General features: G+C 38.9%; 1 protein-coding gene across 4 annotated transcripts in view; it reads left to right on the top strand.

Annotated features, from left to right (window-relative positions):
* CRYBG1 (crystallin beta-gamma domain containing 1) overlaps positions 1-15,085 on the top strand; it is a 242,698-nt gene that overhangs the window by 209,964 nt on the left and 17,649 nt on the right. For all 4 annotated transcript variants that reach the window (XM_081526875.1, XM_081526873.1, XM_081526874.1 and 1 more), the window contains 5 exons: positions 4,136-4,262; positions 6,430-6,465; positions 7,160-7,317; positions 8,196-8,322; positions 8,414-8,559. In XM_081526875.1, the coding sequence (XP_081383001.1) occupies positions 4,136-4,262; positions 6,430-6,465; positions 7,160-7,317; positions 8,196-8,322; positions 8,414-8,559 (594 nt within the window). The remainder of the gene's footprint in view (positions 1-4,135; positions 4,263-6,429; positions 6,466-7,159; positions 7,318-8,195; positions 8,323-8,413; positions 8,560-15,085) is intronic.

Genomic DNA, 15,085 nt, shown 5'->3' with positions numbered 1-15,085 from the left:
ATGAAAGTTTTCAGACATAAGCACAAAAGCAGAAAGGATAGCAAACACCCATATACCCTCCACTTTGATTCAGTAATTGTTAACATTTTGCCATATTTGCTTTATCTTTTTTTCTGAGCACTTGAAAGTAAGTTGCAGATATTGTGACTCTTCATTTCTATAAACTTCATCCCAGATCTCTCTATAATGACGTTTTCCTACAAAACTACCATTATCACAGCTGAGAAATTTTCAATATGGCCATGATAATATCTACCCAATAGTCCATAAATAAAATTTCCCCATTGTTTCAGGAATGTCTTTTATAGATGTTTTTAATTAGTATCCAATCAAGGCTCATATATTTGGTTGTCCTGTCACTTTGAAAAGTCTCTTTTAATCTCTAGAATACCCCCATCTTTGTTTCCCATGCCATTGACTTTTTTGAAGAATTTAGTTCAGCTGCTTAGCGTATGTGCCATAGTCTGGATTTTCTGAGTGCTTCTTCATGGTATCATTTAACTTGTTCTTCTGTCACCTGAAATTTCTATACACAGGCAGTTAGGTCTTCAGGTATAATCAGATGCAGATTGAAGGGTTTTGTCAAGGATGTTACTTCTATAGGTAGTGACACATACTTGTGCTGCATTAATCAAACCAGGTTTGATTGCTCAGTTACACTGGTGCTTCCTAGTCCTCTCCACTGTAAAGGTACCATTCCCCGCTTGAGATTCAGAGCTTGCTCTCGTTTGAATAACCTCAAAGTTGGCACATTCATATTTAAATCTTCTGACTATCCCCTTGGTTTCTGTATGTAGACAGCATTCATGTGCAGCCATATCTAGAGAATAAGACTTAGGATCCAACTGGAAAAACTGTTTTTGGTTTAAGAACAAGTGAACAAGATAACGGTTTTTCTTGTCTGATTCAGAAGGTGTTTCTGTAAGAGTAATTACAGTAATGATTTTTATGGATGACCATTGTTATTAGTTCAACAGCATTCCTTTGTATGTATACATTTGTTATTTCTTTTTTTTATAAAAATATTTTTATTCATTTATTTATGGCTGTGCTGGATCTTTGTTGCTGCACAGGCTTTTCTCTAGTTGTGGTACGAGGGCTTCTCATTGCACTGGCTTCTCTGGTTGACGAGCACAGGCTCCAGGGCACGTGGCTCAGTAGTTGAGGCACACGGGCTTAGTTGCTGTGTGGCCATATGGCTCAGTAGTTGAGGCACACGGGCTTAGTTGCTGTGCGGCCATATGGGATCTTCCCAGATCAGGGATCGAACCCATGTCTCCTGCATTGGCAGGCAGAGTCTTTACTACTGACACCAGGGAAGCCACATTTGTTATTTTTTTTTAAACTCATACTTTATAGATATACAGTTTATTCATAATATAGGCAAAGGCTGAATACATGAGAAAATTAAAAAAACACCTTTAGAAAATGAAATAACACTGCCTGAAGGTAGTTTATCTCCTGATGGCCTTGTAAATAATGTATCTTGTTGGAATAGAATTTAGGAGAAAAAGGATCACACTCTGTATATGAGTTTTCAGATTCCAAAGTCCACCCACATTCACAAATGTCTGTTTGAGTTATCCAGCAGGCCCTCAGCACTCACTGAGGAAGGACTCGCAGAACAGCAGTCTTCAGGTGTGCCAGTTTATGTGTTTAGGTTTTTGGACAAAACCCCCTTTATCCCAGATTACCTTCTTTCTTTAAGTGTTAACATGACTAAGCCATATGCTTCAAGGAAAGTGAGATGTTTAGTATGAGATGAATACATACCCTTAGAACTCAAACTACAGAAGAAAAGACTTAATGAAAGAGTACTTCAGTAAGCACCATGTCAGAATCTCAGAATCACTTGTTGATGAACCATCCTCTGTGTTTATAAAAAAATTCACACTGTTTATTCGTGAAGAGTCAGACCTCAAGGCCCTTGGCTTGTTGTTGGCAGAATAGCACACTTTATAATAAACTGCTGTTATTTAGCTAAGGCACGAAATCAGTGTGTGATGTGCCTTTGAGAGCTTGGGCTCCAAAAAACGATGTAGTGCATTCTCTTTGTTTAATTTATTTTTAATTGGAGAATAATTCTTTACAATGTGTTGGTTTCTGCCCTACAACAGCGTGAATCAACCAAAAGTATACATGTGTCCCCTCCTTCTTGAACCTCCCTCTCACCCCCTCACCCCATCCCACCCCTCTAGGTTGTCGCAGAGTACTGGGTTGAGCTCCCTGTGTTATACAGCAATTTCCCACCTACCTACTTTACATATGGTAAAGAGTGTTTCAATGCTACTCTCTTAATTTGTCCCACCCTCTCCTTCCCGGGCTGTGTCCACAAGTCTGCTGTCTGTGTCTGCATCTCTGTTCCTGCCTTGCAAATAGGTTCATCATTGATGTAATGCATTAACTCTCGTGCTTTAAACAGGAAGAGGTTTAAAGGACTCCACTGTTAGCCTCTGCTTTCTTGTGTCTTAGGGGTATTGCAGTGGTATTTGAAAGATGTCTCTTTTTTCCCTTAAGTTAATTTATTATTGAAGTACACATAACATTTGTATTCAAAGGTACACAACAAATCACACCTGCATAAGCTGAGTGAATTTTCAAACTGTAACCATCACTCAGACCAACAACTAGCACATAACCAATATCTTAGAAGCCCTCTCATTCCCGCTGCCTCCCAGTCGTCCCTGTTACTATTACCGTGACTTCTAACACTGTGGATTAGTTTTGATTGCCCCACCCATAGACCACACACAGCCTCTCAACATAGTGTGTGTGTGTGTGTTGATAGGACTCCAGTAGGATTTTGACTGTAAATCCCTGTATAATTAGTAAGTCTAAAGAAGTTACTGATTTATCCAGGAGAATCTGTAACAGAAACTATCACCAAAAATGTGCCCTTGGGCCAAAATTGTGAACAAGAGAAAAGCAAAGAGGGGAGAATCAGAATCATTTTGTAGGTAAAAGATTACCTTTACAGCCAGGTTCCTCTTGTGGCCTGTGCTCTGGGGAGCTTGGTACAGTTAGCCCAGCTAGGATGCTTTAGCAAGACTAATAAAGAATTGGTGAGTATAAGTGATCACCAAGAATTCCACATTTGTTTGTCAAGAGGGTATATTACCATCTCTCTTATAAAGAAGTTACTTCTCCAGCAACACCAACTTCACCAGAACCCTCCAAGGAACCAAGAAATTGGTAAGACTGCACAGTCTTTAGGGACAGTTCATGTGAGGCATGGTTTTCTGGTTTCCTGGTTTCTAGCACGTTAGATGAGGGTGAGGCTTCTGGTTGCCTGACCACAGCAGAAGTGACAGCTGACAAGCCTGATAGAAGGGTGTGGTATTGAAAAACCATAAAAATCAAGTCCAAGAACACAAAAAGCATTGGGCCTGGGAACAAGCAGTCTTTACAGACTTTCAGAGCCCCCACAGACATCACTGTGCATTAAGTCATGCTCCCAGTGATGATCCTGAGTGACTGTGAAAGCAGAAATTATGTTCAGTGCACTCTCTGGAATGAGAAAGACTGCTGTCCAGTAATGACTAGGAGCTTGGTTTTGGGGTCAGCTTGGATCAGCCCTGCATTTAGTACTTGTAACTATGCGGCCCTGGGCAATTAAACTTCACCTGTAAAATAGGGACTGTATCTTTTCCTTGTAGCATTGTTGTAAGGATCAGATGGAATTCCTTGTAAGCTCTAGATATTTGTTAGCTGTTACTAATTTTTGATACTATGACAGATGATTAGGTGGAACATCCTATTTTTGGTTACAAATGAGATATAACCTTTTAAAGTGTGAAATCTCCTGGCTGGAGCCTGTCTAAATACATACACAGGGCAAAAGATAACTACTTTTATTACTTGGAAGTAACAGAGTCATTTAAACTTTGAAACAGCTCATAACAGAAAGTAAAATCAGTGGACAAAGCTAGCCAAGCCAAGGAAACCAATAAAAGCTCGAGAAGAGGTGCGTATAAATGGCTTACTTCTCCTGGAGTCCAACATTGCTCTACTGAGGGCAGCCATACATTGTCCAGGCCCACATCCTCCCCTGTTCTGGTCCTCTTTCATCTATGGGGTGCAGTGTTCCACTGACAGAAATGATGAATTGTCTGTTTCTTCCTTGGTACTTATTTAGATGGCTGATTTATGAAGAGCCTGGATTTCAGGGTGTCCCTTTTATTCTGGAACCTGGTGAATACCCTGACTTATCCTTCTGGAATACAGAGGAGGCATACATTGGATCCATGCGGCCACTGAAAATGGTAAAGATGGAATCTTATCATGTATTCTTAGAGTCAGTAATTCTTTGCTTGACTTTGATAATTCATGGGATGTGACTTTAAAGCAATAAAGCAGAGTTTTAAAAGAAATATGTGGAGGACAGGACCTATTGCTAGATCGAAGTAATAGAAAAGATAACTTCATAGTTGCTACAGATGGAAAAAATAAATGTGGATAAGCCCATAGGTGTTCTTGGCCATGCAGAGTCACTGATGTGTGTGCACAGCTCAGCCCAGGGCAGATGTGAGAAGTGAGAACATGAGGAATTAAATCAGGAGGACAGACAAAGTCCAGCTTGTAGGTGTTAGAGAAGGGGGATAATTAGGAGAGCATCATGATAAGTCAGGGCTTCCCTGGTGACTCAGATGGTAAAGAATCTGCCTGCAATGTGGGAGATCTGGGTTTGATCCCTGGGTTGGGAAGATCCCCTGGAGAAGGGAATGGTAACCTACTCCAGTATTCTTGCCTGGAGAATCCCTATGGGCAGAAGAGTCCGGTGGGCTACAGTCCATGGCGTTGCAAAGAGTCGGACACGACTGAGTGACTAAGCACAGCACAGCACAATAAGTCAGGTGGGTCTTAAAAACCAAGCAGGATTATTTTAGATGGTGATGTCAGAGTTAGACTGCATGAGCCAGGTCAGAGCTGGGAAAGGGTAGGGCTTGCTGAGGACCAGCTTGCTGTAATGAAAGGAGGCCAGGCTGGGTGACTGCACTGGGGGCCCTGGAGTCAGATGTCCAGGTGAGTGTTGTCCTCCAAAGCCCTCCCCTTAGGAAGGATCCCGTGCTTCCTTCCCCTGTATTTTGCCTGGTTCTTTGTTTCTTCTTCAAGACTCTAAGCATTGGGAGGCTCCAAGCTGCACCTGTTTTGACCTCATGTTGAGCTGTATCATAGGAGTTGTTCACTAAACACGTACAGCATGAGTGAAGCTCCTGTTACAAATGTGTTCTTGAAATTCCGCTTTGTGGTTGTCTTCTGAGTCAGTTTGAAACAAATTAGAAAGTCAGGAAGATAATTTTTTATCTTAATTTTATCACTCCTGCCACAGGTTGTGGCTTAATTATCTAAATGTCTGCTTGTCTTCATGCAAATAATTCTGGACCTTTTTTCTAAAATTAAATCCTCTTTCAAAGAGTAAAGTTTTGTAAGTTTTTTGAATATGTAAAAGAATTGCCTCAAGTTTTGAAGGCAGTTTTTAATGATGACCTACAGAACTGTAAAGTTCACAGAATTCAAAAAGGATTCCTTTTGAAAAGCATACTTACTTGAGTGTATGAGCCCTGGTTTGTTGATTAAAATCAGCCACATTCCTTTATGATTATAGTTCATTTGCTGTATTTGAGATCTTTGGCTATACTTTATTTTTCACTCATATAAGTAACAACCTTTAAAAAAATAGCCTTCTGACTTTCCCACTGCTGATTTAAACTCTTACCTTATTTAATACTTCTGTGTGACACCTCTTCTATGATTTTAGTGAGATTTTTGGATTAAAATTTCTTTATTCTAAACATATAGCAGCCCCCATAGACCCATCCTTTATGGGATGTTTTAAATTTATCTAATAGTTTACCTAATTATTCCAGGAGCCCTTCAGATCATATTGTGAACTTGAGTGAACTTCAACAGCTTTGTAAGCCAGAGGCTGCAAAATCAAATGCCTCTAGGGCCAAGCAGCAAATAGGCATGAACAGGCTGACAGGGAGCTGAACCCCGGAAGAGGTGGAGACAGGCAAAGTGGAGCCCGTATCCCTGCTGGAGGGTGAGCCCAGCACAGGGTTAATAAGCACAGCTGCCTGTGAGAATATGAGTCCAGAGATGCCAAATCTTAGGACTGCTTTTTAAGAGAAGTGAGAAATAGGCCTTTTGGGGAGAAGTTTTACTGAGTTTAAAAAAAACCACCAAACACCTATTTGGTTAAAAAGCACAGATACCATGCAGATTCAGCTTGTAGACGCCTCTGTGAGACTCTTCCTCATATCTTCCCTGCATTGTTGGCAATTAGAACTGTCTCCACGTCAGTTAAACAAACCAGAATGTAGCTGCTCTGTGTGGTTCCATGGCTTATCACAGACTGCCATGGGTAATAGCAAGTGGTAACTTATCAACGACAAGCCACTTTTCTTACAATATTATTATTCTTTCCAGGGTGGCCGTAAAGTTGAATTCCCTACAGATCCTAAGGTAATGTACATTTTTAAAGAATTTTATCCCCATTCCATCTTCATGAAGATAATACTTGTGTGATTTTATGTATCACTTCCATAAAACGTAACTGCAGTCAACGGGAGTTGTCCAGCTTATACATGCCATCACCTTCAGGTGGAAGGTGATGCTGACAGCACGAGTTAGCACTAACAGTATGTGTAGCCATGGCTCAGGAGGTTCACTGTTGTATTAAGCTGTAATCTGCAGTTGTATTTACTAACTGCAGGGCCTGTTGCTACTTGTCTGAAAGGAAAAACCTTACTTTTCAAGACAAGTTCTCCCTCCTCTAAAATTCTCCTTCTGCTAGTTCTGCTTTGCACATCTATGACATATAGTTTGTTCTATAGTGTGTTTCATTTTTAAAACAACGTAACAATACTTTGGTTCCTTAGTCTGGCCTGAGAAAAATTCTAAATATCAGTTCTAGACATTGAACAAAAACCAATTATGCATCTGTCTTTTGAACCTTGACTTTAGTCTGTACCACAGCAGGAGAAAAATCCTGATTTTAAAAATTATATTACAAGATACTTTTATTTAGTTAATTAAAAAATGTGATTATAAAATTTTGTGTTCCAGGACTTAGTGATATTAAGTGACTGATTTAGTGTTTAGCTATTGAGATATTTAACTTCTCACTACTTACTGGCATATCTCATTTCTGTTATAGATAGTTATTTATGAAAAGCCTTTCTTTGAAGGAAAATGTATGGAGCTGGAAACAGAGATGGGTAGGTTTATCATGGAAGGAGGTGAAACAGAAGAAACCACTGGAGATGAACATTTGTCATTTATATCAGTGGGATCTATGAAAGTTCTACGAGGCATGTAAGTAGACAGGAGTGACCTGTAAGGATTCCTTTTTATTCCCTTAAATAACATAAAGAACATGGTCTCTCTCCCCCAAAGATAGCATTCCAAATTGCAGAGTGGAGTGAATAAACATGTTTTCCTCAGCTAGTTGTGACCTGGATTTGATGGGCTGATTTGGGATCAGTCAGCTGGGCAAGGCTGATAAATTGGGCCATCTAGATTGATCAGATCTACAATCTTGTTTATTGATATTATCCTCCAAATGACTGAACTGTTAGTTTGCTTCCTATTTTTTAGGATCATATTCTGCACTTTATAGAGCTTACATATTTTCTTTAAAGTCTACCCTTGAAAATGGCTTGTAAATAGCCAAAAATATACAATATATTAATTATTATTAGAAGAAAGTTCATCCAGTTTTATTTGCTAAAGTTCTTTTGGGTCAGTTCTTAAACACACTTAGACAAACATGTACACATACATGCTGACCTCCCTATATTCCTTTAAGGAACATTGGTTATATACTTCTTAGGTTAACTTCTTGGTGAAGTGAAGTGAAAGTTGCTCAGTCATGTCTGACTCTTTGCAATTCCATGGCTCCTCTGTCCATGGAATTCTCCAGGCAAGAATACTGGAGTGGGTTGCCATTCCCTTCTCCAGGAGATCTTCCCAACCCAGGGATTGAACCTGGGTCTCCTGCATTGCAGGCAGATTCTTTACCATCTGAGCCACCAGGAAAGCCATTCTACTAATCTTGTAAATGCTAAGGAAGAATTCCGATAGTCATAACGCATGGGTCCATGTCTAGCTTTATAGCTATTTACATTCGTCAGTGACATTGATATTTTAACAGTACTGAACATTTCTACTCTTTCATGTTCTTTCTGTTGCAGTTGGGTTGCTTATGAGAAGCCTGGCTTTACGGGTCATCAGTATTTGCTTGAAGAAGGAGAATACAAGGACTGGAATGACTGGGGAGGCTACAGCAGAGAACTTCAGTCTTTACGACCTATATTAGGTGTAAGTTACAGAGAAACTAATGGGTAATACTTGGGCATTTTTGAATAATAATTGGCTAGCCTTTGAATTTTGAATTTTTTTTTCTCAATAGGATTTTTCAAATGCTCACATGATAATGTACAGTGAAAAAAACTTTGGATCCAAGGGTTCCAGTATTGATGTATTAGGAATTGTTGCTAATTTAAAGGAGACTGGATACGGAGTGAAGACACAGTCTATTAATGTACTGAGTGGAGTGTAAGTGAAATTACCCAATGGGGATTTTAATAGTGAGCTTCACTTTGGTTTGTGTTAAAGTAATGGAGTGTTTGACCCAGAGTAGACACTCAATGAGTACATATCTCAAAAATGAAACATTAAATTAGCTATTTAATACTGCTACAGTATTTTTACAACTGCTTTTTAAAATCTTTCTCATATAGTATCTTTTATATGTAATATAACATTGGAGCAGACTATTGAGTTGCATTATGAAATCTACAGATTCACTTCCCTTGTCATTCTTCATGAAAAGAACTCATGAATTTCTTAGGATCGGACACAAATAATAATAGTGATTTAGCATTAGAAACCTGAGGTTGGGACAAAGTCCCATTTGATTTTCTTACGGTCCTACACCTGGTCTATTATATTTCCTATTATTTTTTTCTTCCAGTTATATTGATATAGTTGATATACAGCACTCTATAAGTTTAAGGTATGCAATGTAATGACAGTCATCATGAAATGATACCAATGTAAGTTCAGTGAACATCATCTCATAGATACAAAATAGAAGAATAAAAAATGTTTTCCTTGTGAGGAGAACTCTTAGGATTTACTCTCTTAATTTTCATATATAACATGGAGCAGAATTAATTATATTAATTATACTCTACATTATATCCCCAGTATTTATTTATCTAATAACTGGAAGTTTATACTTTTTTGACCATCTTCATCCAACTCCCCCCACTTCCCAAGTCTGTAACCACAAATCTGGTATCTTGTTCTATGAATTTGTTGTTTTTGAAGTATAATTGACTTACAACAATATGTTAGTTAGTGGTACACAACATACTGCTTTAATATTTCTGTGCATTTCAGAACGATCACCATGATAACTCCAAATCTGATCTCTTGTTCTATGAGTTTGTTTGTTGTTTTTGAAGTATAATTGACTTACAACAGTATGTTAGTTTGTGGTTCACAACATAGTGCTTTAATGTTTCTGTGCATTTCAGAATGATCACCATAAGTCTAGTTATCTTCTGTCACCATACCAAGATATTACATAATTATTGATAATATTCCTGATGGTGTACATTTCATTCCCATGACTCATTTATTTTGTAACTGGAAGTTTGTACCTCTTAATTTCCCTCATTTTTTCACTCATCCTCCCACCTCCCTCCACTCTGGCAACCACCTGTTCCCTGTATCCATGACCCTTTTCTGTTTTGTTATGTTTGTTCCTCTTGTTCTTAGATTCCACATATAAATATGTGGTATTTGTCTTTCTCTACTTCACCTAGCATAACACCCTCTCGGTTCTCCCATGTTGTGCAAATAGCAAGATTTCATTCTTTTTTATGGTAGAGTAATATTCCATTGTATGTGTGTGTGTATGTGTATACACACTACATCTATGTTAAATATATAGGTTGCTTCTATGTCTTGGATATGGAATGCTGCAGTGAATATAGGGGTCCTTGTATCATTTTGACTTAGTGTTTTTGTTTTCTTTGGAAGAATATCCAGAAATGGAATTGCTGCATTGTGTAGTTCTATTTTTAACTTTTGGAGGAACCCATGTTGTTTTCCATAGTTACTGCACTAATTTATATTCCTACCAACAGTGCACAATGGTTCCCTTTTCTCTTCATCCTCGCCAACAATTGTTATTTGTTGCCTTTTTGATGGTAGCCATTCTGACAGGCATGAGGCAATATCTCGTTGTGAATTTGATTTGCATTTTCCTGATGATTAGTTATGTTGAATATATTTTCAAGTGCCCATTGGCTGGCTGTAGGTCCTTTTGGGAAAATGTCTGTTTAGGTCCTCTGCCTACATTTTAATCAGATGGTTTGCTTTTTTGGTATTGAGTTGTATGAGTCCTTTGTTATTTTGGATATTAACCCTTATCAGATATGTTGTTTGCAAATATTTTCTCCTATTCAGCAGGTGCCTTTTCAATTGGTTGGTGGTTCCCTTTGATGTACAAAAAGCTTTTTAGTTTGATGTAGTCCCTTTTGTTTATTTTTGCTCTCGTTTCCTTTGCCTGAGGAGACATATCCAAAAAAATATTGCTAAGACATGTCAAAGAGCATACTGCCTATGTTTCCTCTAGGAGTTTTATGGTTTCAAATCTGAAATGTAAGTCTTTAATCCATTTTGGGTTTATTTTTTATATGGTGTGAGAAAGTAGTCCAATTTGATTCTTTTCCATGTAGCTGTTGAATTTTCCCAGCACGATTTATTGAAGAGTCTTTCCCCTTTGTATTAATATATTATTGCCTCCTCTGTTATAAATTAACCATATGGGGGGTTCATTTATGGGCTATTATTTTAACATAAAAATAATTGTTTCAATGTACCTGGAATTTGCTACTGAGTACTTTACTAATGCTGAAGTAAGTTTTTATTAAAAGTTGACTAGTCAAGACTCCTTGGGATGCAAGCGGCTACAGGTCAACCTAAAATGGTATAAGTGATAAAAATGTAATATATTGGCATGCATAACTGAGAAGTCCTGATGGTACAAGGGTTTAGACACTGTATGAGAACTTGATCTCTATCTCTTGACTGGGCTTTTGCTATGCTGGCTTCACTTTAGGCAGGTCCTTTTGTTACCAAGTCCAAGGTCATACTGCTCGCCATACTACAGGCCAGTAAATCTAGAGATGAGGTGTTAGGGCAAGAAATAGTGACTTTTTTGGAAAGCCAGCAGACTGAGAAGATGGCAGACTAGTGTCCAAAAGAGCCATCTTGCTGGGGTTTGGATGCTAGTTTCTTTTATAGAACAAAGAAGGGGAAAGTGAAGCTGTAAAGTAAGAGGACAATAAATTGTTGCAATTATTCCCTGGTTCTGGCCAGACTCCCCAAGGGATGTGTTAATTTTTACTTTCCTTCAGCCAGGTGGGCCTGGTCAGGATATTTCCTGTGAGCTAAACAAAAAGTATTCCAGCTTAACACTTGGGCGTGGGAGGCAGGGTTCCCAGAAGCAGGCCATTATGTTCAAGCTATGGCAGCATCCCTTTAGTGATTAACTTGTAGCAAAAGCAATAGAGAACACAAAGGCTAAGGTAGAAGAAATGGATGAAATATGGAGTCAGATTTGTTCTACCCTGGTGGCTTAGCAGTATAAAGAATCCATCTGCCAGTGCAGGAGACACGAGAGATACAGGTTTGATCCTTGGTTTGGGAAGATCCCCTGGAGTAGGAAATGGCAACCCACTCCAGTATTCTTGCCTGGAAAATCCTATGGACAGAGGAGCCTGGCAGGCTCCAGTCCATGGGGTCGTAAATAGTCGGACACAACTTAGTGACTAAACAGCAACAACAAATCATACTTTCTATCTGGGGCCTGTGGCAGCAGCATCTGGTTTCTGTTCTTGACTCTGCTTCCAGTGGAAAGCTTCTCTTTCCCACAGAAGTTCCAGGTTTGACTTTGATTCTATACAGTTAGGTCATATGGACCTATCTGAACCAATTACTGTAGCCAAGGAGGCCATGCCTATGATACACGCGCAGCTCTGGAGCTGAGATGTAGGGTCAGTCCAATGGGGGCTAGTTATATATGATTGCGCTGAGGGTTTCCCCAGGAACATCAGAGTGGAGGCAGATATTGGATTGGCAGAAACAGATGTCTGTTAAAGTGAGCTATATGATTATTTTTATGGTCCAGGCTGATGTCAGTTATAATTTGTTATGCGAGTATTCTTAAATGGCCACATGAAATCAATTGACATTGGTTCTGTTGAAAGTGTTTGGTATTAGGTTCTTATGGCATGAGTAACATAGGCTATATGAATCATTCTAACTTCAACTCTTGTATTTCAAGAAACTTTCCACAGACGCCCTGGATATTTTAGATGCATCTACAATGTAATATGCTTTTAACGTTAATCATGTCATTAAATTCTTGTGTTGGTTGTTGTTTGTGGCACCATCTTGGCAGAATGACACAGTGACTTCTGGGGCTTCCATTCTTAGCAGGAAATGCCTTCTCCTAGGTCTTGTTCTGGAACCCTAATGTTATTAGAATCTTCCATAGACAAAGGTATGGCATTCAGAAGTCATCTGAAATATTGCTGTGGCTATATATTTTTTTTAAATAAATTTATTTAATTGGGGGCTAATTACTTTACAATATTGTAGTGGTTTTTGCCATACATTGACATGAATCAGCCATGGGTTTACATGTGTTCCCCATCCTGAACCCCCCTCCCACTTCCCTCCCCATCCCATCCCTCTGGGTCATCCCATTGCCCCAGCCCTGAGCATCTGTCTCATGCATCGAACCTGGAATGGTGTTCTGTTTCACATGTGGTAATATACATGTTTCAATGCTATTCTTTCAGAGCATCCCACCCTCACCTTCTCCCTCAGAGTCCATAAGACTGTTCTATGCATCTGTGTCTCTTATTCTGTCTCTCTCTCTCTCTGTATATATATAATATAGTATTTTTATATATATAATATATATTATATATAGTATTTTTATATATATAATATATATTATATAGTATTTTTATATATATAATATATATATTATATAGTATTTTTGATTGCCTTTAAAGTAAACTATTTAGAGGGAGAATATACAATGACCAACTCAGTATGGGGAAACAGTTGAACATTTTGATACTCACCAGGTGTGCTGGGTCAGTTAGTCAGAGCCCAGTCATACACCCTAGCAGAGGAAGCAAAAGGATGCTGAGTGGGTTCCCGTCGGGCATATATGTAGAATATGCTATTAGCACAGGTAAAACTACTGTGCCTGGAGTCAGTCTCTCTTTTTTACCCAGCCCTTGTTTACTTAAAATCTGTTTCCTTTATAAAATGTTGCTTTTATATGTTTCTATTTTTAGTCATTTCTAGTTACATTTCCTGGCTTAGGCTTTTTCTTTTTGGTTGGTTGGTAGCAGTTGGGTTTTGTTATTGAGGGAAGTTGAAAGGAGGCGTGCATGTGCATGCACATACACACACAGCCACTTCCTTTTATATTCTGGGTTATATTCTGGGTTGTAAAAGTGCTTCAGTTTGCCAAGGCCAGCTGCTTCCTCATATTTCACTCAGTTGATCATCAGACAAATATTTATTGAGGTCTGTTATGTGCAAAGCATTGTATCCTCAAAGAAGTTGTAGTGTTTATATAAAACATAATTATTGCTACAAAAGATGCAAAGATTAAGTGCTGTGGGGACCTGCAGCTGAGAGGAATGAATTTCCATCTTGGACAGAGGGAAGACTTTGGAGGAGGTAGCACTGGAGTTGAGCCCTGCAGGATAGGAAGGTTGAGATGTGCCAGTGTCACATGCGTAATAAATTCCCTGGGTGGTAAGCTCATTATTAATAACCCTGAAACCGAGAACAGCCTTCAGGAAAGGTGCCCGTGAATACAGCAGAAGAGGTTTTAGGAACTACATTTCATTTCTTGTTGAAACATCAAAAAAGTTGCCTTCACACACTCCTGCTCATCACTTCCTAGTTCTATGCTGTCCTTTTGCTTAACTAGTGAAAACTGGGCTTATGTTTTAAAAACGAAGAGCAAAATGAAATATTTCTGGAGTCCAGATTTTTTCAAAAAGCGTTGTTGTTTTGATTCAACAGAAGGGCAGGTTTGCACTGCTACCCTTAAATTCTGAGCACTGATCCCAGCAGGCTGAGATCTGTTCGACTTACACTTGCCCGTCCTCCACCCCTTCCAATCTCACAGACAGAGAAGTGTTGATTCACATATGCAGAATATGCTTAAAGAAGGACAGGAAGGAGTTTTCTTCCTAAGAGTTTCAGGTATAAGTTATAAATAGACTGTAGATGATAGATACACCAGAGCATCTCAGAAATGAATTTTGGATTTTTTACCCCCATATTCATGGGTGATTCATCTGGGGCTGCATCTTGGAAGGAAAACAACACTACTGTCAATTCAAGTGACATGTTAATAAATGGGTTTCCTGTTTCAAGTTCAGTGAATTAGATAGGCTTACTTCAGTGCTGGGTGTTTTCTTACAAGTAACGTATTTTAGTTTTATAGGGAAGTACATTATCCACACTTGTTAAACAAACACCAACAAAAGCACTAGCTGAAGTGTCTTTCAAGGCTTGCTCGTCTTGTCTCCTGAGTTTTCTGTCTTTCTCTCCTCACTGGCTGTTTTCCTTTCAAACCTTTAAGTCAAACAGTTAAGCAAAAGGGACTTTAAGCCTCTTGACCCTCTAACCTTCTGTGCCTCTCTAACTTGCTGTGGACCCAGAGCTTTGTCAGGAGTACTTTTATGTGATATGTCTTAACCTCATTGATTTTTTTTTTAAGTCCTGGCTTTTGTAAAGTGGATTTTCTTGCTCTGTGGAAATTCCTCCCCAGTTGCAGTGTTCTGTGATCCTTCTTTGTTGTTTCTCTTCATGACTAAGCCAAAGGCTGTGTGAACAGAGGCCACACACTCAGGCACCCATGAGCTGTACAGCCTTACCATGTCAGCACTGGGATCTTGGTCAGTGCCCTTACTTAAAAATGAAAATACAGACTTGTACAAAGGTTAAGGGATCTCTTTAAAGTTAT

Source organism: Giraffa tippelskirchi, chromosome 9 (assembly GCF_054371585.1).
Source record: "Giraffa tippelskirchi isolate mGirTip1 chromosome 9, T2T-mGirTip1v1.2.pri, whole genome shotgun sequence".
NCBI lineage: Eukaryota > Metazoa > Chordata > Mammalia > Artiodactyla > Giraffidae > Giraffa > Giraffa tippelskirchi.
The sequence above is the reverse complement of the archived record's forward strand: the minus strand, read 5'-3'. Positions and strand labels throughout refer to the sequence as shown.